Source organism: Dromiciops gliroides, chromosome 2, assembly GCF_019393635.1.
Source record: "Dromiciops gliroides isolate mDroGli1 chromosome 2, mDroGli1.pri, whole genome shotgun sequence".
In the NCBI taxonomy this organism is placed as follows: domain Eukaryota; kingdom Metazoa; phylum Chordata; class Mammalia; order Microbiotheria; family Microbiotheriidae; genus Dromiciops; species Dromiciops gliroides.
In genome coordinates, this window is record NC_057862.1 from 264,054,808 (window position 1) to 264,082,166 (window position 27,359).

General features: G+C 33.7%; 1 protein-coding gene across 2 annotated transcripts in view; it reads left to right on the forward strand.

Annotated features, from left to right (window-relative positions):
- The window catches only part of SNX6 (sorting nexin 6), a 63,449-nt gene that overhangs the window by 29,691 nt on the left and 6,399 nt on the right, over positions 1-27,359 (forward strand). For both annotated transcript variants that reach the window (XM_043984716.1, XM_043984717.1), the window contains 6 exons: positions 4,736-4,841; positions 6,841-6,916; positions 10,073-10,112; positions 16,487-16,573; positions 18,365-18,524; positions 18,612-18,697. In XM_043984716.1, coding sequence (XP_043840651.1) covers positions 4,736-4,841; positions 6,841-6,916; positions 10,073-10,112; positions 16,487-16,573; positions 18,365-18,524; positions 18,612-18,697 — 555 coding nt within the window. The remainder of the gene's footprint in view (positions 1-4,735; positions 4,842-6,840; positions 6,917-10,072; positions 10,113-16,486; positions 16,574-18,364; positions 18,525-18,611; positions 18,698-27,359) is intronic.

Sequence of the window (27,359 nt, forward strand, 5' to 3'; positions counted from 1 at the left end):
GGAATAAATTTGAGTGATAGTAAATGTAAGTAAGTGTGTTAGGGCTTTAGGGGGAAGAGTCAAAAATATATCAGAGGCCACAGTGGAGAACTTTGGGCATCAAGAGGGAAGCATAAAAGGGACACCTAGGTGTCACAGTGGATAAAGCACTGGCCCTGGATTCATGAGGACCTTGGGCAAGTCATTTAACCCTCATTGCTCTGCCAAAACAAACAAACAAAAAGAAGCATAAAGACACTAGGGGATAAAAAGCCAGAAAACAACAATTTACTTTTTGGATGTGGATGGTCACAAGGGAGTAGGGGCCCTGGCAACATTCCCAAGGAAGAAAGGATCACTAGCATTTGCGGCTGCAGAAGACCTGGGGACCTGGTGCAAGTTGTGGGGCCAAGAGGAGCACTAGTACTTGTAGCAGCAAGGGAAGATGGCCCTTTCCTGGATAAAGCCCAGAGCACACCTCTCCCCAGATCACAACACCTTGGAAGCACCAAAGACTTGTAGACCCCCAGAAATAGCTCTGAAAATAGCAGTACAAAAAAGCTTTCTGAAGCTTTGGACAGTGACTTCCCACTCCCAAGATGAGCAGAGCCCCATATAAAGTTCAGAGTCAAGAAATAGCCTGGGGAAAAGAAGAAACGATACAAAAAAAGAACTTGACCATAAAAAGCTACAGTGACAGAGAAGACCCAGATACAAACGCAGAAGAGAAAAACCTAAAAGCAGCTACAAGCAAAGCCTCAAAGAAAAAATAAAATGCTAATTGGCCATGAGCCCAAAAAGAATTGCTGGAAGTCAAAGAAAGAGACAAGAGTGGTGGGGGGAAATAAGAGTGATATAAGACGGTTAAGAAAAGAGAATTAGCTTAGTAAAAGGGGCCCCAAAAATGCTGAAGAAAAGAGCCCCTTAAAAAACAAATTGGTCAGAGGCATAAAAATTCACTGAAGGAAAGAACTCCAAATGGAGCAAGAGGTACAAAAATTCATTGAGGAAAAGAATTCCTTAAAAATTAAAATTGGGTGAGTAAAAACCAGTGATTCCATGAGATATCAAGAAACAATGAAAACAAAGTTAAAAGAATGGGGTTTTCTAAAAAACAAGAAAATATGGAATATCTCATCAGAAAAAAAATTCACCTGGAAAATAGATCAAGAATATAAGAATTAGTGCACTACCAGAAAGTCATGACCAAAAAGAAAAAGAAAAAAAGAGCCTTAATGTCATATTTCGAGAAATTATCGGGGCGGGGGGGGAGGGCACAGCTAGGTGGAGTAGTGGATAAAGCACCAGCCCTGGATTCAGGAGGACCTGAGTTCAAATCCAACCTTAGACACTTGACTAGCTATGTGAACCTATACAAGTCACTTAACCCCCATTGTCGCACCAAAAAGAAAAAAATTATTGAGGAAAACTATCCATATATATTAAAACCAGAGGTTAAAATAGAAATGAAAAGAATCCACCCATTCCCTCCTGAAAGAGATCTCCAAATGACAACTCTCTCTATTATACCCAAACCTGGGGGCAACTAGGTGGCACAGTAGATAAAACACTGGTCCTGGATCCAGGAGGACCTGAATTCAAATCAGACCTCAGACACTTGACACTAGCTGTGTGACCCTGGACAAGTCACTTAACACTCATTGCCCTGCCCCCCAAAAATTATACCCAAAATTTTAGAGCTCCCAGGTAAAAGGAAATATTGGAAACATTTTGGAGGGTGGGATGGAAGGAAAATTCAAATATTGTAGAGCCAGTCAAGATCATACAAGATTTAACACTTTCCACATTGCAGGAGAGGACAAGCTTGAAATATGACATTCTTGAAGGCAAAGGAGCTAAGATTTCAACCAAAAATTGCCCAGCAAAACTATGTGTATTCCTTCAGGGGAAAAATGGATATTTAATAAAAATAGAGTACTTTCAAGCATTCCTGATGAAAAGAATATGGCTAAATAGAAAAGTTGGCATTCAGACACAAGACTCAAGAGAGGTATAAAAAGGCAAACATGAAAAAGCAAAGAATATACATATATACTCAGTTGGGTATAGACATCTAACTTACTCAGTAGGAAAGTAGAAGGAGAAGATAAGAAAAGGGGAAGGTTGATAAAAGAGGGGTGGCAGATTAATGGAAGCAGTGGTCAGAAGCAAAACATTTTGGAAGAGGAATAGGATAAAAAAGAGAAGGAAATCGGATGGGAGAGTAGAATAAAAAGTAATCATAACTGAGTGTGATGGCTCAACCACAAAATGGAATTGGATAGCAGAATGGATTACAAACCAGAACTAACACTGTGTTGTTTACAAGAAACATACTTAAAATAGAAAGACACACAGGGTTAAAATAAAGGGATAGAGCTGAATCTAATGTGCTTCACCTGAAATTTAAAAAAAAAAAAAGGCAGGGGAAGCAAATCATTATCTCAAACAAAGCAAAAATAGGCCTAATTAAAGGAGATAATCTGGGAAACTATATTTTGCTAAAATGTACTAGGCAATAAGACAACTTGGTGGTGCGGTGGATAAAGCATTGGACCTAGAGATAGGAATTCCTGAATTCAAATTAAGCCTCAGACACTTTCTAGCTATGTGATCCTGGGCAAGTTGCTTGACCCTGTTTGCCTCAGTTTCCTCATCTTTAAAATGAGCTAGAGAAGGGAATGGCAAATCACTCCAGTATCTTTGCCAAGAAAACCACCAGTGGAGTCACAGAGAGTTGGACACAACTGAAGAGCTACAGACAGTGAATATAAAAAATGTTTACAGCAAGTTTCTCTGATAAAGACCTTATCTCTCAGATATATAGGAAACTGAGTCAAATTTATAAAAATATGATCTATTCCCCAATTTATAAATTGTCAAAGGATATAATTAGGCAGTTTTCAGAAGAAATAAAAACTATTTATGGTCGTATGAAAAAATGTTCTAAATCCTTGCTGATTAGAGAAAGGAAAATTAAAACATCTCTGAGGTACCACCTTACATGTATCAGAAATGACAAATGCTGGAAAGGATGAGGTAAAAATAAGTATACTGGGGCAGCTGGGTGGTGCAGTGGATAAAGCACCAGCCCTGGATTCAGAGGTTCAAATGCGGCCTCAGACACTTGACACTTACTAGCTGTGTGACCCTGAGCAAGTCACTTAACCCCATTGCCCCACCAAAAAAAAAAAAAGTATACTAACGAACAGTTGGTCAAGTAGTGAACTGACCAAACCATTATGGAGAACAATTTATCAATAAAGTGAAATGCTCTAAATCACTGTTGATTAGAGAAATGCAAATTAAAACAACTCTGAGGTGCCACTTCACTCCAAATCAGATCAGTTGATATGATAGAAAAGGAAAATTATATATGTTGGAGGGGATTTGCCACAATGAAAACAGCTGCTATACATAATTTTTGTACAAGCAGGTCCTTTTTCCTTATATCTCTTTGATATAAAGACCTAATATTGGTATTACTGGGTCAATGGATATGCAATTTTATAGCCCTTTCGACAAATTTCCAAATTGTTCTCCAGAATGGTTGGATTACTTCACAGTGCCACTAGCTCTTTAGGATACAGACCTAGTAGTGGTACTGCTGGGTCAAAAGGTATGGACATTTTTTAAAAGAACTTTGGGCCTGGTCCAACATAGATTTAATAAACATAGGTAGGTAGATAATCAGTCTAATTCATTCGCTTTACCATTTTTTGTTTTCTTCAGTACTGTTTCTCCCTCCAGAAAGCACACCTGTGACTTTAGTGTCCAAGTGTGGTTCCACTATCATTGGTGAAGAAATCAATTAGCTAAAATGATTTTTGTACATTTTTTTCATTTTTATTCCTAATCCTTCCATTTTTACCCTTGAATGGCCTATGTATGACTGAGTTTAGTTGGATGTCTTGCAAAACTTTCTTTAAGCTAGTTTTACTCTCCACTACTTATCTGCTTTTTGAGATGATGCTGCTCATAAGCCATCCACCATCATTTTACAAGTTTATATTCTCATTAGGATTGTGTGTATGTAAATTTTGAATGGCATAAAATCTAGAAGTATGTTGCATGTAAGGACGTCTTGAGGACCACATGCTATTGTAAACCATATAAGACTCCCTGCACAAAAAGTTCGAAGATCATATGGCTACTTTTCATTCCCGTAAATGAGTGTATGTAAAGTTTACAGGATTAGTCATTACTGCTATGTCATGTTTTATGGAAGACCCATTTGTTCTTAAAATACTTAGAAATTTGATTTTTCTCTTATAGTAAAAAAACTGTTACAGATAAAGAAAGGAACATATTGCAACAGAACATTTTATTGTTCTTTTTTAGTTGTCATTTCTGACTCTTTGTGACCTCATGAACCACAGCGCCTCAGGCCCTTCTATCCTCCACTATCTCTTGAAGTTCATCCAAGTTCATGTTCATTGTTTCCATGACACTATCCATCTCATCCTCTGCCATCCTCTTTTCCCTTTGCCTTCAGTCTTTCACATCAGGATCTTATCTAACGATTCCTGTTTTCTCATTATATGCTCACAGTATTTAAGGTTCAGCTTAAGTATTTGACCTTTCAGTGAATTAGCCTGAATTAATTTCTTTGTTTTAACTGTTTTGAACTCTGTTATCCAAGAGACTCTCAGAAGTGTTCCCTAGAAGCATTGATTCTGCACTGCTCAGCTTTCATTTTCCTAAAGTCCAGCTTTAGATGATGTAAAAATCTTGGATTTTTTGTTTTGATCTACAGGATGTAGATGATTTCTTTGAACATGAGCGGACATTCCTTTTAGAATATCACAACCGAGTGAAGGATGCGTCTGCCAAATCAGATAGGATGACAAAGTCACATAAAAGTAAGTATTAACTTTCTCGAGAGAAACCTAGATTCAACATAAATTAGATGTAGCAAAAGTTGCTTATCATTTATAGTTGGCAATTTCCTTAGCATAGAAATATTTTTGTTTTTAAATCAATAAATGCACAAACAATGTAAAGATATGGTAAAACAGTGAATTCTGGGTATAGCTAATAAATGCTTTAATAGGAAGGAGGAATTAAGAGAAATCTCTAGCTTGGTGACCAGTAAAATTTTGTTGTTTATGCCATTCCTTTGAGGGACTTCAAAGTTATATTTTAATGTGTTCTTCTCCAACACACTTCTGTCTATAATATGTAGTTTTTCTCAAATATAGAGACAATACTAAAACTTTACCTGCTGTATCTACAAACAAAAAGTAGTATTCTGAACGGAAAGTTAAGAGACTTGAGGAGTCCCCCCCACCCAGTTCCCATACTGGTATGTTTAAAAAGCTGTGGGTAGGGGCAGCTGTGTGGCACAGCAGATAGAGCACCAGCCCTGGAGTCAGGAGGACCTGAGTTCAAATCCTGCTTCAGACACTTGACAATTACTAGCTGTGTGACCCTGGGCAAGTCACTTAACCCCAATTGCCTCACCCTCCCCCGCAAAAAAAGCTGTGGGCAAATCACTTTATTTCTTTTGCTTCAAATTCCTTGTCTGCAGTGTATTTACATACATATATATATGTATATATCAGTCTTTATGACTTTTCTTTGAATTATGATAAATAAAAGCAGGTGTTTCCACATCAAAGAAGGCACTGTGCTCTTTCAGCAAAAGAAAATTCCAGTAGCACAAAGGAAATGTGAGATGCCAAAATCTAAAGACATCTCCATCCAAAATGTTCAAACAGACTATTTGTGCCCAACCTGTTGCAGGGCCTTCCAAGATCATATTGGACTTTACAGCCAAAGTCAAACACGTTGTACCTTGACCCCAGTATTGTTATGTCATTGGTGCCCTTCAAGTACGAAGAACAAACTACAGCATAAAAGCAGGAAACTCAGTAAACTTCATATGATCTCCTCTTGGTTAGTATTTAAGGAGGTAATTCTACTAGATGCAAACCTAGAGTTTCTCACTTGGAAAATATAATTCCTATAGTCCATGTGGTCATAAAGAGTCAAATAGGACTGAATGATTGAAGAACCACCACACACAAAACAATTAAAAAACCATAAGCAGTCAAAATTAATCAGCCAGAAACATGAAAATGTTTCTTAGGTGTTTTTTTTTTTGGTTCCTTCTTATCTGGCAAACTATAATATTTTTAAATTTACTTATTTCTTCATAAAAATTCAGAATTCAGGGGGCGGCTAGGTGGCACAGTGGATAAAGCACTGGCCCTGGATTCAGGAGGACCTGTGTTCAAAGCCGGCCTCAAACACCTGACACTTAACTAGCTGTGTGACCCTGGGCAAGTCACTTAACCCTCATTGCCCTGCAAAAAAAAAAATCAGAATTCATGGTTATGAAAATAGTAAATCTAGTTTTGCCCAAAATGATGTGTCTGTTAAAGATCTCAAAATTTACAGAATGAGAATTACATTTCCAAATCTAGAGCTTGTGGAAAAAGCATATTCAAAGAGGATTTTCCTTGAAACAACAATAAGTATGTAAATCTTTGATTTGGTGTTAAATAGAAATCTGTCAACAAATTATTAGAATAGTAATAGGATATTCTTAAGCCATTTTACAGAAATTTTACAGAAAACTTAGAGCTTTATGGTAATAGGAACTACTAATATAGAGAATTTTAATGTATGATGAGTTTGTCTTGAACCTCATACAAGGGGTTTTATTCTTGGTATAACACTTTTATCTAAAAAGTTGTGCTGATTTGATAGATTAGATTATAGATTAATAGATTTATTAGATGGCATAGTCTTGGAAAACAGTGTTGTGTAAGTTCAATACATTTATTCTCTAGCAATTCATTTTCATTTTGTTACAATGTTAAATGTTGGAATAGTAAATCTTCAAAATTTTCTTAGGTGCTGCAGATGATTACAATAGAATTGGATCTTCACTGTATGCATTAGGAACACAAGATTCTACAGATATATGCAAGTAAGCACTTTGGTTTAACAGCATTCAAGATGTAAAAAAGCAGAGAAAAATTGCTAAATAAATCTCAGCCCATATACCTCCAATTTAGCATATTTAAATTCATTCTTTCTTGTTCAACATGCATCGATATCAAGAAGACTTTTCTGAACATTGTCCAATAGTATTCTGTTCATTTATCGCAGGAATATGAGACATGTATTTCAAAGTCTACTCTATTTCACTTGATAAAAATTGGCTAGATTTTTTTTCTTGAATTCTTCTTAAGTCCTGTAAGTTATTATATATTCCTTTGAGAAATGTTATTAAAATAAGGAATATATATTTCAGATTCACAATCAGAAAGATTATTGTGGTTTAGATGTTATGTTCCTAGAGAAACTTTTTTTAGTATGAATTGTTCTACATTTTATAATTTGTCAAATATGCATTTGGCAACAGAGAGATTACTAATAACACAAAATGAAATTAACAATATAGCAAATGACTCAGTTTGATTATGTAACTATCCTTTGATTTGGCGGGGGTTAGGGGGGTTGTACATTGTAATCTCTACTCTTAATGGAAAAATTTCAGTTTTTCATTTTTAGGTCTTTTTTTTTAATTAAAGAAAAAATTTGAGAGTTAATTATTCCATACCTTTTCCCAAAACCTTTTCTTTGAACTATGACATAACAATTTTCAGGAGATATTCAAGGTACAGGATTCTGAGCAGGGCTAATGCTAAATATTTCATTTTTATTTACATTACTTAATACAGAAGAAAAACAGTTTTTTCAATAGTTCATTTTTTACCCCCTTATGATCAAATATGGATTAGTAATTGCTAACAAGATGTGGTTTCATTAACCTTGCTGATTTATTGACTAGGTATTAAACAGGAAGTTGTGTTTGCCAGATATTCTGCAGGTATCACTTAAAGTTCTAAGAAATAAAGATTGTATATTGATTGCTTCATCCAGCAAACATTTATTAAGTATATACTGTGCTCAGAGTGTTGTCCCAGACACTAGGGCAGGTAAAAAATTTATGGTTCCTTTCGTTTCTAGAAGCTTAGTATAAAATTTGAAGATAGGGGGCAGCTAGGTGGTGCAGTGGATAAAGCACTGGCCCTGGATTCAGGAGTACCTGAGTTCAAATCTGGCCTCAGACACTTGACACTTACTAGCTGTGTGACCTTGGGCAAGTCACCCCCATTGCACCACACACAAAAAATAATAAAATAAAAATAAAAGGGAGAAGATAAACTGTATTATAATTATTACATGAGAAATCTATTAAAGAGTGAGGACTAAGGAAGAGGGTTATTTCTGGTGGTAGATGGGAGGGGGTAGGCTTAAGCTTCACAGGAGTGACTTTTGAGTTGGGCTTTAAATTATTCAGCAGGAAAAGAGTATACAGAGCAAGGAGAGCTCATAGTTATCCAAATGATCTTATACGTGATGAAGTATTGATTATATCTTGCCCTGGAAAATGCTAAAGCATCATTCTTCCCAGTGAAATAGACAGTAATAAGAAAAAAGATTCACATTATTTTCCATATTGGAAAAGTAAAAGGAGAGAAAAATGCCTCTTGCCCAAATTATGACATATAACCAGACAGGTTATCTTTTGAATCAATGTATGCTACCAAGTAGAGTACTGGGCCTGAAGTCAGAAAGAACTGGGTTCAAATTTGGCCTCAAACACTTACTTACTAATTGTTTGACCCTGGACAAATCATTTAACCTCTATTTGCCTTACTCCACTGGAGAAGGAAATGGCAGACCACTCTAGTATCTTTGCCAAGAAAACCCCGTAGCATTCTGTGGTCCACAGGGTCACAAAGGGTAGGCCACAACTGAATGACTGGACTATAACAATTCATATATGCTGCTGGAATAATGAGTTGGGTCTTGAATTGAATAGGAAGCCAGACTGGAGTTACATTTAGGAAAATTCATCAATTATTATTGTTACCAAAAGCCTATCTCAGTGATTTCATATGGTTGCAAATTATGGAAGTCTTTTCTCTCAGAAGAATTAAAATGACAGATAACTCCAAGGACAGAGAACATTGATCATGACCTTATGTAGCCTGCAACGTATTGCTGACAAGATTAGTTTATGAGAAGTGATGTAGAATGTAGAAAATGTTAAAGTTGTATATGACTGAAAATCTAAGTGAACAGGTATATATATCAAGTATTAGAAAACAAGATGGATCACTCAAGTGGCCTGTTGCTATTCCCCACATTCTGTAATGAAAAGCAAGAGAAAGGCCTCCAGAACATCAGATAGATAGTATATGGAGAATTTATGGGAAACCATGAACCAGAATTGCATGAATTTTTTTTTCAAATGTGATGGGGATTATTCTGTTTTTCCCATGCTAGTATTTCTTTGATTGAAAGCAGTACCATCTGGTCTTACCACCTGGGAGTGTAGAATGATTCTTTGATAGGAAGTGAACAAAACCAGTCTTCTTTGGAAATGCTTAAAGCATAATTTTTAACCATGAGCTATCTTAAGCATTTCTGTGCCTTCATTGTTTCTTCTTTCATTGGATGGGAAAAAAAATGAAGTGTCTGTTTCACCTCTACTCCTTAGTATTTTATTTGCAAATTAACTTTGGAAGGAGATAAACATTACTAAAGGGCAAAAAGATACATGTGTTTAGTTTGTGGTTTAGTGTGCCTTCTTGACACAAAAGGCTTTCCCTTAAAGTTTTGAAATACAGCGATATTTTCTGTAATCTTTAACAAATTTCAGTTTGTATGTGGATCAGAATAAGAACTAGTTCCTTGCACATACTAGTAGACAAAACAAAATCTCTGTCTTCAATTATAACTGGCATTTAAATCTTGCTTTAAAATTCTTTCCAAATATTGTTTCAACCCTTAAAACAACCTTGTGAATGTAGGTACGTAAAGATGTTAAGATCTCTGTTCTATAGTTAAGGAAACTAAGACCCAGAGAGGATATGTGACTTGCCAGTGGTCATACCCCTAGTAGTAAGTGTCAGAGGCGAGCTTTTGATCTAGATCTTTCTGACTCCAGATCTAGTTCTCTATCAAGTGCTCAGAATTAATTTGAATGTTTGAGCAATTCTGTGAAAACTTGAAATGGAAAATTAACGATATCCCAGGAAGCAACTGATAAAAATCTTTTTCCTTCCAGATTTTTTCTTAAAGTTTCAGAATTGTTTGATAAGACAAGGGTAAGTCCCATTATTTAAGATTTGAGAATCTAAACTCTATGCATGCAGTAAGACTTTAAGATTCCCCTTATGTTTTAGCAAGAAAGGTTGATTATAGTTTTAAGAGCTTAGATTCTACCGAAAGCTATCTAGTAACTAGGAGTAAATTTTGAATATAATGCATTTTATTCTTTTCCAAATATTGTGTTTGAAATAAGAAATGTATTTTTGTTGCTCTTATTATTTTAGTTTATCTCAGTTGTCTCATTCTGGTATGAAAGTATCCCTAAGTTCTTAATGGTTATCAAATGGATTAAAGATGGTTCTTGGCAGGTTTTTCTGAACTGGAAGGAATTCAAGCATGAGCCTCTTGATACCTGAAAAACAGTCAGAGAAATTCATCACAAGGTTGGCTACGGGGTATTCCCAGTACTTCACATGATGTGTGGCACATAGCAAGCACTTAACAAATGCTTGTTGACTCAACCAAAGAAAATTTCAAGACAATTTACTAAATCATAGAAGAGTTCTAATCCAAGTCACTATCTAGACTGACAAAGTCATAGGTCTTTGAAGCTTTGTTTTACAAAGACTCTTATCAGGTTTTTTTTCTTACCGGACTTATTATTTTCTCTTATAATAGATTGATGGGTTTTTCAAATCAAATGAAAGCCTTTTTTAACCTTTACCAAGACTTTTGCTTTAATACTTTGTGATATACTTATAAACAAATGAAAGATAGTTATTATATGGGCACTAAATTGTTTGGAAAGCTATAATCACAGTAGTTACACCCTTGATGATACTGACATACTATCTTTTATGTTCCATATTCCACGATTATATGATCACAAGTACTGCTTTGCCAGAAATACTGTTTATTTCATTCGTGGATGACCAAGCTGGGAGCAGTGATTAATCCTGTGTGTATGCCAGATTCTGACTTGACAATGTGAGGTGATTTCAGTTTATTTCATAGACAAATGAATGGAATTGTCTATTTACAGAAGAAAAAATTTTCTCCATTTTTAATGTGTTAGGACATGGTTATTATGGACATCAAGCCTAAAAAAAGGTTAGAAATATTCCAAACTTTATGGTTACCCTTAAAAACCATTATGGCTCTATTTTGCATGAATGGAGCTCAACTGTTTTCAATATGTTTATATTTTTAATCTCTACCACCTCTTAAGGAAACATGTTTACTATCCCTTTGTATGTAGGGTAAATTTATTTGTCCTAGATTTACACATTTCAAGCTTCAAGGACCCTCCTCTTTTCTGGAATTGGTTAAACAAGACCAGGTTTACCATTTGCCTTTTGTAATTACATTATATTGGACTACATCACCTTTTAGCTCTTTTCAAAGTGTCCTCCTCTCTTAGAATGTTTTGGTTGTCCTTTAATTTTTTTTTTCCAGACTGTAATGTATTTTCCTTCACTAATATAACAGTAATTACTCACAGGCACGTTTGCTAATCACAGCACCAAAAATGAGGTAGAGTTTATTGTGAGCTGCCAAGTAAAGTAAATAATAGTGTATTTTAAGGTGTGTATGATATTGAAATGAATAAACAGGAATGCAGAAACAATAAATATAAGAACAGAATGGCATCCATCTTAGACTTTATTTGAGAGGTGAAATTAGAAAACCATAATGTTGATTTAAAGGATTAGAAAGTAGAACACATGAAGAAAAGTTTTAAAATAACACAGTATAGACACACACGTGTATGTGTGTATTAGTAATGGTGATAATATGTTTTTAAACCATCTATTTCTGGGGGCAGCTAGGTGGCGCAGTGGATAAAGCACCAGCCCTGGATTCAGGAGGACCTGAGTTCAAATCTAGGCTCATACACTTGACATTTACTAGCTGTGTGACCCTGGGCAAGTTACTTAATCCTCATTGCCCTGCAAATTAATTAATTAATTAAAGTAAATAAAAAATAAATCATCTATTTCTACCGAGGACAGTTGGTTTAAATGACAACAGAAATATTTTAAGGCACATATAAGAAGAAATTCCTGGCAGTGAAGTTTTAAAATTTAGAAAAGGTACAAAGAATTCTTTTCAATTGAGGTCTTTTAAATAAATTTTTTTAAAAAGAAATATTGTCTTAGAGGAAGAGTTCAGGTTTGTTTTATGACAATGATATATTAATCATGATCTCTCCCGCAAAGAAAAACCATATAATCATACCATTAACATTTGGTATAGTCTTGAGAAATTAGTAATTTTAGACTTTACCTATCAGATTTGAACCTTTAAGATGTTCTAATGGGAAGAGTAATCATTTTCTGTAGGACAGTAGTAAAAATCAATTTTTTGAAGCACTAACTTTTAAAATATTAAGTGTGTAGAAATGTCAACAGGTAGACATTTGTCTCAGCTTTAATATATTCAGAGAAAGGGAATTCCATCACCTTATAAGACAGCCTATTCCATTTTTAAATTTTTATTTTTTATTTATTTTTTAGTGAGGCAATTGGGGTTAAGTGACTTGCCCAGGGTCACACAGCTAGTAAGTGTTAAGTGTCTGAGGCTGGATTTGAACTCAGGTACTCCTGACTCCAGGGCTGGTGCTCTATCCACTGTGCCACCTAGCTGCCCCAGCCTATTCCATTTTTAACAGCTGATAGTCATATTTTTCATACCGATCTGAAATTCAGTTCTCTATCCTAAATTTATTGATCCTGGTTTGGAAAAACAAAAAATATACCTAATCCTTCTTCCTTATGACTTACCTTCAACTACTTAAACTATCATTTTCCCCTCAAGTCTTATCTTTTCCAAGCTAAACACAGTCTCTTCAACCAATTCAGTATTTTTTTTTTTACATTACACAAAACATGATAGACTTTCATCCATCTTAATGTTTTGTTACTGACATTTCATACAACTGAGAGAGGGGACTCCACAACAGATAAGAATTGTGAATCTTGTGAAAAGCTTAAAAGTTTTTCCTGGTTCTCTAGATGAAGTCTTATAAAAATGTTTTGAAGTATATGTATAACATACATGTTCCACTTCTGAGAATTTTGGATAACTAGAAATTCTGGATCATGATTATCTAGATATGAGAGAGCTTTTTACTTTTAGATATATGCATTAGGGTCTAACTAATTTCATTTTGTAGCAATTTGGAAAGAGAACAAAATGAAGTTTATCTTTCCTTAAAATAACTTTCCTTCATTATACAAACCAGTCTAAAACAGTTAAAATGAGGAACATGATAGGGGATCATAGGATTATGAATTTAAAAGCCCAAAAGGACCTTAGAAGTTATCTAGTTCAGGGGGCAGCTAGATAGCGCAACGGATAAAGCACTGGCCCTGGATTCAGGAGGACCTGAGTTGAAATCCAGCCTCAGACACTTGACATTTACTAACTGTGTGACCCTGGGCAAGTCACTTAACCCTCCTTGCCTTGCCTTCCCCCCCCCCCAAAAAAGTTATCTAGTTCAACCCCTTTATTTTTTTTTAATAAAAGTATTATTTTCCAGTTACACGTAGAGATAGTTTTCAACATGTTTATATAAGATTTCCAATTTCAAATTTTTCTCCCTCCCTCCCCCGCCCAGACAGCAAGCCATCTGATATAGATTATATATACACAATAACATCAAACATATTTCTGCATTAGTCATGTTATAAGAGAAGAACCAGAGCAATAAGGAGAAACCTCAAAACAGAAAAACAACAGCACCAAAAACAAAAGAAATAGATGGTCCAATCAGCATCCATATTTTTCCCCTGGATTTGGAGAGCCTTTTCCATCATGAATCCTTTGGAACTTTCTTGTACCGTTGGATTGGTGAGAAGAATCTAGTCTATCACAGTTGATCAACACATAATGTTGGTGATGCTGTGTATAATGTTGTTCTGGTTCTGCTCATCTCACTCATCAGCAGTTCATGCAAGTCCTACAAGGTTTCTCTGAACGCCTCCTGCTCATCGTTAGAATTCCATTACATTCATATACTACAACTTATTCAGCCATTCCCCAATTGATGGACATCCCCTCAATTTCCAATTCTTTGCCACCACAAAAAGAGCAGCTATAAATATTTTTGTACATCTGGGTCCTTTTCCCTTTTTAATGATCTCTTTGGGAAAAAGACCCAAAAGTGTCAATCCCTTTATTTTATAGATAAATAAACTGAGACCTATCAATGTTAAATGGTCACTTTTGATTTTTAAATACTTGTAAGAATAATCCTTTTTCAACCATTTTAGTCTAAACAATTGATATAGTCAATACACTAATTATAAATCATTACTAATTAAGCAAGTAATGCAGGGACTAATAAAACACTATTAGTTTGTTTGCTATACTTGTATTAAATAAAATTCTCTAACCCAAACTTCTTGCTAATTTCAACTGAATTACCTAGCCATTCAAAAATTAGTTGAGGTTTTATTGAAAAAACAACATGTAATAAATTTTTTGTTTCAATAAGTAAACAAAATCTAATAATGAAATCCTAATATTTAATGTTAGGAAATAACTTTAATAAAAGAATAGAACCTGGAAATTTTAGGAAATGGAGAGTTCCTGTGCTTATTGCATTATTTTGAATATCAGCTGCCTCAAATTATTTTTTGTTAAGTGCCTAAGTGGGTCAGTTCATGATTTAGTAAATGTCTGTAGTAAAATAATCACTTGTTAGTTTATAGCAAGAATTACATGCATTAACTAGATTTGCAGTTTTACTTAGACTAAATATGATTTTAATTTGTGAATGTGTATTTTCTCACATCATAAAACTATTCAATTCCTAAATGGGTGACAAAGCTTTGCTTTGTAATAACCTACCATGTATGATTTATATGTAGGGTATGTACGTTTTATGTATGCACACAATACTATACATTGTGCTTTAATTTATCCAAGTATTCAGTACCAAATATATATTGTTTCTATATAATGTATAGACTCCTAATAGTACTTTCAGTTGGTATCTTATAGAAGATCTTATTTGTAACTTCAGGAACTTATTGTCAATGCATTTTTGTGGTATCACTGTGCTATAAATTGAAAATATAATACGTTTTAAACTTCAGGAACTCAAAAGGCAGAGTATTCTTTTTAGTATCATTGCAAAGTTAATTGCAAATATAATGTGCTGAAATAAAAGACTAAAACAAATCCGAGAGGCAGTGTAAAGCTGGTCTCAGAGCCAGGAAGAACTATATTTGAAGATCTGTTTCTGACATGTGCTGACATTGTAACTGTGGGCAAATGATGTGATGTCCCAGTGCTCTAAGAAACCTAATAAAGACAGAAATTGCAGAGAAAGTGCTGACTTCCATTGGTAGAGGGAATTAGCCAGGAATTCATTATACCAATGTAGTCACTGTATATAGATATGTAAGATGAAATGTTATAGGGATAAATTTTACACTGATTCAAAAAAAAATTTCACAAGGATAAGTTGTAAAATTCGTGACTAAGCAACAATATGTTTGGAAAAGACTTTGTTTTGGTGCACTATAAGTTTAGTAGTGTGCTATCACAACCAACCAAAAAAGCTTATTATGTGAGACTGAATTAAGAGAGGTATAGTATATGGGACAAGAAAAGTGATGTAGTCCTGTTACAATGCCCTGGTTACACCACCTTTAGTACAAATATTAATAAGCTAGAGAATGGCCAAAGGAGGGCAACCAGAATGGTGAAGGGCCCTGACATTATGTCATGAAGTAAGAGAAGACTTAGGCAGACATCATTGTTGTTGCCAAGCACCTGAAGGGCTGTTGTGGAAGGAGTAGATTTGTTACACTTAGCCCTAGGTGGCTGGACTAGCAGTAAATGAAAGTGGCAAAGAGACAAATTTAGATTCAGTATAAGGTAGAACTTAACTAATGTTTAGCTTTTGAAAAACAGGCATTCCTTGTAAGATAATGGATTCTTCCTAACTTGAGATCTTCAGGGAAGGGTTAAAGTATCACTGTTAAGTAATGTTTAAGTATTGGTTTATCTAGATAGATGGCTTCTGAGGTCTCTTCTAACTCTGAGGTTATATGATTCTATGCAAGTTATCTGCCTAAATTAACTGATTTTAGTTTACTGACCAAAAATAGTCATGGAAAGGGAGTATTTTTTTTAAATATTTTTTTTTAATTTAAGTATTTTCTATAACTATTTAAATTTCTTCCAGTAACTTAGTGAGAGTTGATGAGCTTTTTTATGTCATGTCTTTGGCAGTCTTGTACAGCCTGTGGACTTCTTTATAAAGTACAATAAATAGGATTACAAAGAAAACCAATTTATTGAAATATCACAGTATTTAAAAAACAAGTTTGTGGACCCCACATTAAGAACCCCTGAAGTAGAAGAAACTAAAAAGTGTGTATTTGCTTACCAAAACAATTCTTTTAACTCTTTTCAGAAGATAGAAGCACGAGTATCTGCTGATGAGGACCTCAAACTTTCTGACCTTCTAAAATATTACTTAAGGGAATCTCAAGCTGCTAAGGTGAATTTGTTGTTCAGTGTTCTTTGAAATGCTATATGAACAAGTATAAACATCATCATTTGTATGCTTCATATCCTATATACTGTCTCTCTAAAACTTCTGCAACTGGAGCTAGGAATGGTTTCTGTGAGATTTATAAATTTCCATTAAGTTAACCAGAAATGTCTCTGAAAATCTCTTTAAGAAATTTCCAATTAGCTATAACTCCAAGGAAAAGAAAGTCATTGAAAAAGCTTTCTAGCATTTTTAGCTTCGGGGCATTTATTTAAACTGTTAGTAATGAGAATGAAAGTTAGTGTGGGAATGCTTTACAATGCCTACAAAAATCAGTGTCAGTACATATCTAATGTATGAAGTAGGTGAATCAGTCCCAATGCATACTTTTTATTTCACACTAAATTTTCACAAGAGTATACAAAAATATAAGTATACATATGATTATGTATGCTTGATAATATTTCATTTTGCAAAAAGAATTTCTATAATAGTTTTTAATAAATCATGTCTTGTAAGCTGCTTATATAGAAAAATGCAATAGGAAAATATAGTATATAGGAGATAACTGAAAAATGTCATTCAAAACAAGTTTCTAGTAAGAATTTTCAATAACCGTAGGGAAAAAAATCACCCCAGATGTTTATTTTGTGGTGTGTACAGTAATTTCAAATTAGTTTAAAGTATTTCCTTTATTCATAAACAAAGAGGATCTGATTTTTAAGCTTAAGGATATTGAATTTCTTTATTTAAATATAACTAAATTTAATTTTTAAGATATTAAGCATCTGTTCTATTCAAGTCTCTGTGCTAAGTAAAAATTTATTCTCATTCAGTAATTTTGAGAAGCAAGTATACTTATTCATAGAATACTCACCTCAAGAAGACATAGGTTCCAAATCCTGTCTCAGACATTTAACTAGCTATGTGACCCTAAAAATGTTGGCAAGTCATGTGTAGCACCTACCCCACGAGATTCTTGATTAGGATCAAATGAAATAACATGGAAAATACTTTGAAAAACTTAAAACACTATATAAACTCAAGCTATAAACTTTCCAAGAAAATGCTTATTTCATGTTAGATACAAGAGGGAAGGAAGGTATAACAACTGGAAGGAAAAATGAAGTGTTATTTACTGAGGCTATATTTTCAAGCTCAATATAATGCACGTATAATCTGTGTCATCTTAAAATTAACAAAGTATTTTCTATTACTTCATTTTCACAGAGTCTGCGAAATGTGGCAAACATCAATTTTTCCCAATTTATGCATAATGTTGAGACTCAGGGTTACTATATGACTGCCCAAAGTCATGGATATCAAGGGAAGGGCAGGATTCAGACTTATAATTTCAGACTTCTAGTCCACTACTAAGAAAGATACAATTCTCTTTTATAGTACATGTATCTTTACCAAAAAAAAAAATCTTCACTTGGGACTTTAGCTTTACAAACTATTAAATTTACTACTTTATAATGGAATTTATATTTCAAATTATCTATATTTCTACAATTAAGATAGGTATGTTCCATTTTTCATGATTTTAATGACAGATCTTAGTATTAATAGCACAAGATTTATACATATTCGCATACATGTTTGTTCCCAGGCTCTTCTTATGAAAGAACTCTAACTCTTTGACTATACAAAGTGTTCCTTTCTTTGTATTTACATGATAAATAATTATTGAAGTCTTATGAAAACTAAAATTCACTTTAACTGCTTAATTAAGTGATTGAGAATAATAACTGTGAGCTTGTAATGTATGTTACTTTGGAGCATGCTATTTTATAGGATCTCCTATACAGAAGATCTCGGTCACTAGTGGATTATGAAAATGCTAATAAGGCACTGGATAAAGCAAGAGCCAAAAATAAAGATGTTCTACAGGCTGAAACTTCTCAGCAAGTATGTTGTCAGAAATTTGAAAAGATATCAGAATCTGCAAAGCAAGGTACTTTCTTTGTAATCTTTGTTCACAAGAAATGTTCCAAATAAATAGGTCAATTAAATTTTCGATCTTAATTTCTGTCTTTTGTAGAACTTATTGACTTTAAGACAAGAAGAGTTGCTGCATTCAGAAAAAATTTAGTGGAACTGGCAGAACTGGAACTAAAACATGCAAAGGTATTAAGACATTTTAAGAATATCAGTTAAGCTGTTTGTAAATACCACCTGAGCTATGGGAAAAGACAGAGAAAGAGGGTAGAGTTAAGATTTCATTGATATAGGGAGCACACAGTGATGAAATTGTGTACCAGTTGAGGCTAGGATCCCTGCTGCAATGAATTGTCTCTTCCCACCCTACACCCTACTGCTCCCTCAATTTATTATTTATTAATTTTGAGAGTTGATTGCTTTTTAAATTTTGAGTTCCAAATTCTCTCCCTTTAGCCTCTCTTAACCCACTGAGAAGTCAAGCAATATGAAATCAGTTTTACATATGAAAACATGCATAACATAATTAGCCATGTTGCAAAAAAAAGTGAGAAAATTATACTTCAGTTTTCACTTAAAGTTCATCAGTTCTCTGAAAGTGGATGACATTTTTCATCAAGAGTCTATAATTTTCTTTGATCATCGTATTAATCACAGCAAAATCTTTCACATTTGATCATTGTTACAGTTACTGTGTAAAATGGTCTCCTACTTCCTTTCATTTTATAACAGTTTATATTGGTGTTGCCAGGTTTTTGTGAAACCACTCCCCTCATCATTTCTTATAGCATAATAATAGTATTCTTTCAAATCTTATAACCCAACTTGTTTAGCCACTGATAGGCATCTCTTCAATTTTCAGTTCTTTGCACCACAAAAAGAGTTGCTATAAATATTTTTTTTACACATATAAGTGCTCCTTTTTCTTTTAATCTCTTTGGTATTGCTGGGACAAAGGGTATGCATGGTTTTATAGCCCTTTGGGTATAGTTGGTTACAAATTGTTCTCCAGAATAGTTGGACCAGTTTACAACTACACAAACAGTTCATTAGTATACCTATTTTCCCACATCTCCTGCAGCTTTTGACATTTCTTTCAGGAGGTAATTGTTGTATTCTTTCCATTTCTATTTTACCCTTGGGATCTAAGATACAGGACAGTTTTACTTTATAATTTCTTAAAATGTTGTGGTAGATAGCATGAAATTTGCAATACGTGATGTAATGTAATAATTTTTGTAAATTGTACTTATAACTTATTTTCTACATCATAGTAATTTCACCTTTAAGATTCCCCAAAGGAACCTTTCACCATGCTATTGAATCTTTCTTTGTAACAAAGAAAAACACTTAAGCAAATCTAGTAGACAGTGCCTAATCTAATAATGGTGATGTATCATATTCCACATCCTTAATCACCCATCTCTCTGCTGAGTTGAAGGAAAATGTATTCATCAGTTCTCCTGGACTTAGATCACCATTATAATTAATCAGATTGATTTCCTTTAAAGATAATTTTTGTTTATATTATTGGATTATAATTGTTAATTATTTTTCTTATTCTGTTTACTTCTTTATCAGTTCTAATGAAGTCTTCTCATATTTTTTCCTGATATTCTGAATTTTTTATGTTTAATAATAATATTCCATAGGTGGCACAGTGGATAGAGTGCCAGGCTTGGAGGCAGGAAGACCTGAGTTTCAATATTGCCTTAGATACTTAACCCTGGGCAAGTGACTTAATCCTCACTTTCCTTATCTGTAAAATGAGCTGGAAAAGGAAATGGCAAATCACTCCAGTATCTTTGCCCAAAAAAATTCAAATGGGGACATGACTGAAATGGCTGAACGACAACATATGACAGTTTGTTAGGTCACCTGCAAATTGATGGGCTTCCCATTTTGTTTCAAGCTTTTGCTACTACCATAAATACTGTCATAAGTATTTTGGCATATAGATGGTTTATATTTTTGCTGTTTATCCCCTTGTTATAGAATCATTAGTGGGGTGACTAACAAAAAGAGGGCTTTTCTTATATAATTTGAATTTTTTTTCAAGAATGGTTGGAGCATTAAGCACCAAATTGGAAATCCAGAAAATCAAAGATTAATAAAATTGAAAGTAAGAAAATCATTGAACCAGCAGCTGGTTGTATTAAAAAAGACCAACAATAATGAAATAAATAAATCATTGGTTAATTTGATTTTTTAAAAAACAACATTGCCACTAGCAAAATGAAAAGGTTGAATTCTTCACCAATGAAAATGAAATTAAAGCAATTATTAGGAACAATTTTGCTCAGTAATCTGACAATCTAAGTGAAATGGATAAGTATTTTTAAAAATAAAAATTGTCCAGATTAACACAAGAGGACATAGAATATTTTTAAATAAATCTACCTCAGAAAAAGAAATTGAACAAGCCATTGAACTCCCCAAGAAAAAAGTTCCCCAGGAACAAGTGGATTCTACCAAACATTTAGGGAAAAATTAATTCCAATACTACACAAGCTATTTAGAAAAATGGGTGGAGTCCTACCAAATTCCTTTTATAACACACATATGGTTCTGATACCTTAACCAGGAAGAGCAAAAACAAAAGGAAGACTAAAAACCAGTATCCCTAATTGTGAATAAGATGCTAGCAAGTAGATTCCAGCAATATATCACAAAGATCATACATTATGACGAGGTGGGATTTATATCAGGAATGTAAAACTGGTTCAATATTAGGAAAACTGTCAGCATAATTGACCATGTCAATAACAAAACCAACAAAAATCATAAGATTATTTCAGCAGATGCAGAAAAAGCCTTTGACAAAATACAACACTTGTTCCTATTTAAAAACAAAACAAAACACAGCACTAGAAAGCACAGGAATATATGAAGCTTTCCTTAAAAGGATAAATAATATCTATCTAGAACAATCACAAGCATTATGTGTAATGAGAATAATCTAAAGCCTTCACAGTAAGATCGAGCAAGGATGCCCATTATTACTACTATTCTGTATTGTACTACAAATGCTAGCTATAGCGATAAGACTGGAAAAAGAAATTGAAGGACAAAAATAGGCAATGAGGATAGAAAATTATTCTGCAGATGATATTATATACTTTGAAGATCCTATAGACTCAATTAAAAACTAGTTAAAACAATGACTTCATCTAACTTGCAGGATATAGAGATAATGCATAAATCATTAACATTCCTATTTATTATCAACTAAACCCAGCAGGAAGAAAAAGAGAATTTTCATTCAAAATAACTACAAACAATATAAAAATACCAGTGGCCAAGAAAAACTCAGGAACTATATAAACAAAATTATAAAATACTTTTCACACAAAGTCAGATCTAAATCATTGCAGAAATATTAATTGCTCATGGGTAAGGTGAGCTAATATAATAAAAATGAGAATTCTTCCTAAATTAATTTACTTATTCTATACCATGCCAATCAGTCTACCAAAAGTTATTTTATAGACTGAAGAAAAATATTTAACAATTGATCTGGAAGAACAAAAGGCCAAAGAATATCAAGAGAATTAATGAAAATAATGTGATCCTTAGGAAGGTGGCCTAGCAGTACCAGATTCCAAACTATATTACAAAGAAATAATCATCACAACAATCTGGTACTGACCAAGAAATAGTTTGGTAGATCAGTGGAATAGAGTAGGTACACGGTATACCATAGTAATCTAGTAGCAACCAAAGTAATCTAGTATTCTATAATTGCAAAGAGCCAAGCTTTTGGGACAAGAACTCACCATTTTACAAAAACTGCTGGGAAAATTGGAAAGTAGTTTGTTAGGAACTAGGTATAGACAAACATCTCACACTGTATACCAAGGTAAGGTCAAAATGGGTACGTGATTTACACAAAAAAGAGTTGTGTATCATCATCAAATTAGGGAAACAAGAAAAATTTTACTCATCAGATCTATTGATAAGGGAAGAATTTATGACCAAGCAAGAGATAAAGAGGATCACAGGATGTAAAATGGGTAATTTTCACTACATTAAATTAAAAGGGTTTCACTCAAACAAAATCGGTATAGCTAAGTTCCTCTTGGTAAAGGTCTCATTTCTCAACTATATAGAGAAATTAGTCAAATTTTCAAGCGTATAAGTCATTCCCCAAATGATAAATGGTCAAAGAATATGAATTGGCACTTTTCAGAAGACATTAAAGCTTTCTATATTCATATGAAAAATTATCTAAATCAGTATTGATTAGGGAAATACAAATTAAAACAACTTTGAAGTATCAGATTGGTTAATATGACAAAAAAGGGAAAAGATAAATGTTGGAGAGGGTGTGGGAAAATTGGGACACTAATTTACTGTTGGTATATCCAAGAATTTTTGAGAGCATGTTGAAGCTATGGCCAGAGGGCTACAAAATTGCATCAATATCAGTACTATATCCCAAAGAGAACAAAGGAAAAGGACCTATAGGTACTGTTGAGATTGAACTTAAGGTACACTGAGGCACAAAGTTTCAGACTTGTTCAATTTATTGATAAGACTGGAAGCTACCAATAAAACTGTCCTCTTAGCTCCTCAGCCAGCCAATAACCATGAGATAGGACTTACTGGCCTTCGTATAGTTTTTTGTTTTGTTTTGTTTTCTTCATATGGTTTTGGGAAGTACAAGAGAACATCACAGATAGCAAGTCTAAAGTATCATATAATAGAATTCAATGGAAGTATAAAATATCCAGACTAGCAGCATCTTCTTCCTCTACCTTGTTGCTATTGTTAATATCCACCTGGAAGGCTAGTTAATGTTACAGTGATAACAGACCAGACTTTCTTGAAGGACAACTAGCAATGCAGAGATAATAGACTTCCTTGACCCCCAACTTTCATATTGCAAGGTTTGTTAGGTGATGACAGATTTCTCTTAATTGTGCGTGTAGAAATAATATATTTCTTTGAATTAAGGTGATATATGGGACAACTTGGTTCAGAGAAGCTGAACTTCTGAACTTAAACAAGGAAACATGGTTCATTTACAGAATGGAATCAAATATTAAAAGCTAAACCAATATTTTATTTTCTCAATCCAAAAATATTTATAGCAGTTCTTTTCTGGTGGCAAAGAATTGGAAATTGAGGGCATGTCCATCAATTGGGGAATAGCTAAACAAGTTGTGATATATAATTATGATGGAGTACTGTTGTGGTATAAGAAATGACAAGGGAGATGTCTTCAGAAAACCTGGAAAGATTTATATGAACATGTTTTGCTTGACTACTCATGTATAACTTATATTGAATTGCTTGAGTTCTTGGGAGGGTGGGGAGGAAGGGAGGAAGAGAATTTGGAACACAAAGTTTTAAAAAATTGATGTCAAAATTTGTTTTTACATATAATTTAGGAAAATAAAAATTCTAAATAAATAAAAACAAATAAAATGAAAAAAAGATTTATATGAACTGATGCAAAATGAAGTAAGCAGAACCAGGAGACCATTGTACACAGTAACAGCAATATTACAATATACAATAATCAACTATGAAAATCTAGCTATTATGATTAATAAAGTGATCCAAGACAATTCCAAAGGACTTAGGATAAAAAAAAAATGCTATCCACCTCCACAGAAAAAACTGAATGCAGATTGAAGCAAAATTCCATATTAGAAGTGTTCCCCCAAAAAAGCAAGAAAAATAAAGTGCAGGGCAGGGGGGGAACCTTATAATATCCATTCCCCTTGAAAGAACTGATGGAGTCTGAATGCAAATTGAAACATATTTTTTTTTTTGCAACATGGCTAATATGGAAATATGTTTTGCATGATTTCACATGTATAATATCATGTTTCTTCACAATGTGTCTGGGAGAGTTGAGAGGAAGAAAATTTGGAATTTAATTTTTTTAAAGGGATGTTTAAAATCATAAATTTTAAGAAAAGAATGATTGGACCACTTTGCATCTCCAAACAACAAACTCTCTCCTGCAGCACCTTCAACATTGCCCACCTTTTGTCATTTTTGCCAATTTGCTGAACCTTGAGTTGTTTTGTTGGTAATTCACATTTTTTTCTTTTGAAAACTTTACATATTCTTTGACCACTTATCTATTGGGAAATAACTTTACTCCTTATCTATTATGCTAATTTCCTGTTAACCTTAGAAAACTTTTATGCTAGTTTATAAGTGATCATTTTTTTTCATTCTAATAGCTTATCATTCTAATTACATTGATCTTGTTCATAAAAAACTCCATTTAATTTTATATGATTGTAATTGTCTATTTTATCTTTTGTTATCACCTCTCTCTCCTTTGGTTAAGTATTTCTTCCCCTTTCCCCCCACATTTACTGGTCCCCAGAAACAATTATGAAAAGTGTACTATCTTCCATTAGCTTCTGGTTTTTCTCTTAATAGTATAACTTTTTACATTTTAATGATTTAACCTCTTACCTTTTGTTCATCTTCATTTAAAGGTTACTGCTATTAATCCTGGTCTAAACCTAATTCCTATCAAACTGCTTTCCATTTTTCTAACAGCTATTGTCAGAAAAGGAGGTTAGTCTCTACCCCACCCCTACCCATACACACATAACATGTTTGATTCTGCTAGGTGTTGCTTATCTAGTCTCTGTCACTGACCTACTTTTCTCATAAGAGATGCTTTATAAATATTTGTTGATTAATTGTTAATAAGTACCAAATATTTTGGTGATAATTCCTTTATATTTTGAAATCTATTAGTATTATATCCATACCGTATGACTCCCTGGCACAGAGTAATAAGTGCACAATAGTAAATACTTGTTGGTTAATTGATTTATTCCTATTTTTTTTAAGTATTTCCTTTCAAATTTCATAGCTTTTAAAGACTTCATCATTGAAGGGCAGCTAGGTTGCGCAGTGGATAAAGCACCAGCCCTGTATTCAGGAGTACCTGAGTTCAAATCTAGCCTCAGACACTTGACACTTACTAGCTAGATGATCCTGGGCAAGTCATTTAACCCTCATTGCCCTCCAAAACAAAAACAAAAGCAAAGATCTCATTGTTTCATAAATTATCTTTTTTTATTCATTCTAATAATTTTTACATGATGTTTTTGTCTCTAATTCTTCAACAACATCAGTACTTTATCTTTTTATTTCTTTTCTGTCACATGACTGATTTTTAAAAGGTGCCTTACAATAATTAGAACTAAGTATATTTAATATTTTCATTTAAAATATCTATATCTCTCAAATGCAATTTTTAGTGTTTTCCTTTTTATCTTTCTCTTAAATTCATTGAGCTCTAAAAGAGGAACATTAAAGTCTAATAATTATTGTTTTATTGTATTCTTTGTAATTTATATTTTCCTATTAAAAACTTAGACGTTAGAGTATTGTCAAGGGGTGTGTGTGTGTGTGTGAGAGAGAGAGAGAGAGAGAGAGAGAGAGAGAGAGAGAGAGAGACACTCCATTTATAGTTACTTTAAGCATAGTTTCCTGGTTTTATCTCTTCATGAGTTTTTATTGTTTTATCTAAAATTGTGATTGCAACTCTTGCTTTTTTGAATTGGCCTGAAGCATATTAAATTCTGTTCTAGCTCATCGTTTTCATTTTATATGTCTGTATTTTCAAATATTTAATATAGCAAATGTATGGGTTTTTTCCTTTCCTTTATGGAGAAGTTAAGTCAATTGACATTGATGATTCTAATTTTAGCTTTTTGTTTTCCTGCACGTAATATTTTGTACTGGGTTTTTTCCCCATTATTTTCTTCTTCCTGTCAGCATTTGGGATTGGTAATTAATTGTGGTTAATATTAACTTGTTTCTAGTTTCCTGTCATGTACTCTTCCTCCGATAAGATTCATAACAAATCACCAATATTCATGTTGTATTTGTTTGGGTATGGATAGAGTTCTAGGCCTGGAGTCAGGAAGGCTCATCTTCCTGAATTCAAATCTGGTCTCAGACAAGTGACCCTGGGCAATTCACTTAAACCCATTTGCCTCAAACTAGAGAAGGAAATAGCAAACCATTTCATTATCTTTGCCAAGAAAACCCCAAAAGAAAGAACAAAGAATCAGACGCTACTGAAACAACTGAACAAAAGTAAGTATAAAAGAGGGGAAAAGACAGCTTTCAGGCACACTTATATTTAGGGAATATAATTTGGATGGTGAACTAGCAAAAGAGACTGAGGAGTGGTCAGAAAGATACAAGGAGTGTTGCAAAAACCCAAAAAGGAGAGAATGCCCAGAAAAGGCTGTCAATGTGGCTGAAAGGCCAAAAATTTGAATGAGAACTGAGAAAAGTCCCTCAGGTTTCACAATTAAAAGATCATTAATAACTTTAGAGACATTAATATCATCTGAATAGTGAGGTCAAAAGCTACATAGTGGAAGATTGAAGAGTGACAAAGGAAAAAGTGAAAGTGACAAATGGAGATAGCTTTTCCTAGGTAAATGGTTGGGAAGAAGGTAGAGAAATTACAGCTTGAGGGGAATTTTTAAGTTGGATAGACTTGAGCTAATTTATAAGCAGTAGGGAAGGAAATAAAGATCAAGAATTAGAGAGGGAATCTGCTAGAGAAGACAGGGATAAGATGGTATCAAGGGCATGTGTATTTTGTGGGGAGAAGGGTCACCACTTCATCAGAAACTGGAATAAAGGATAAGAGTGTGAGGGCTGATTTCAAAGGGTTTTGAGATAGAGAATGAGAAGATAGATCTCCAGGCATATAGTATCAATTTTCTCAAATGGTAAAGTCCTCAACTGAGAAAGGAGGGGAAGGAAATGACAAACTTGAGAAGAGCTGCAGTAAGCAGTAGCATAGAAAATCAGTTAGGAAGGATTAAAAGGACTGTTTTGCTATAGA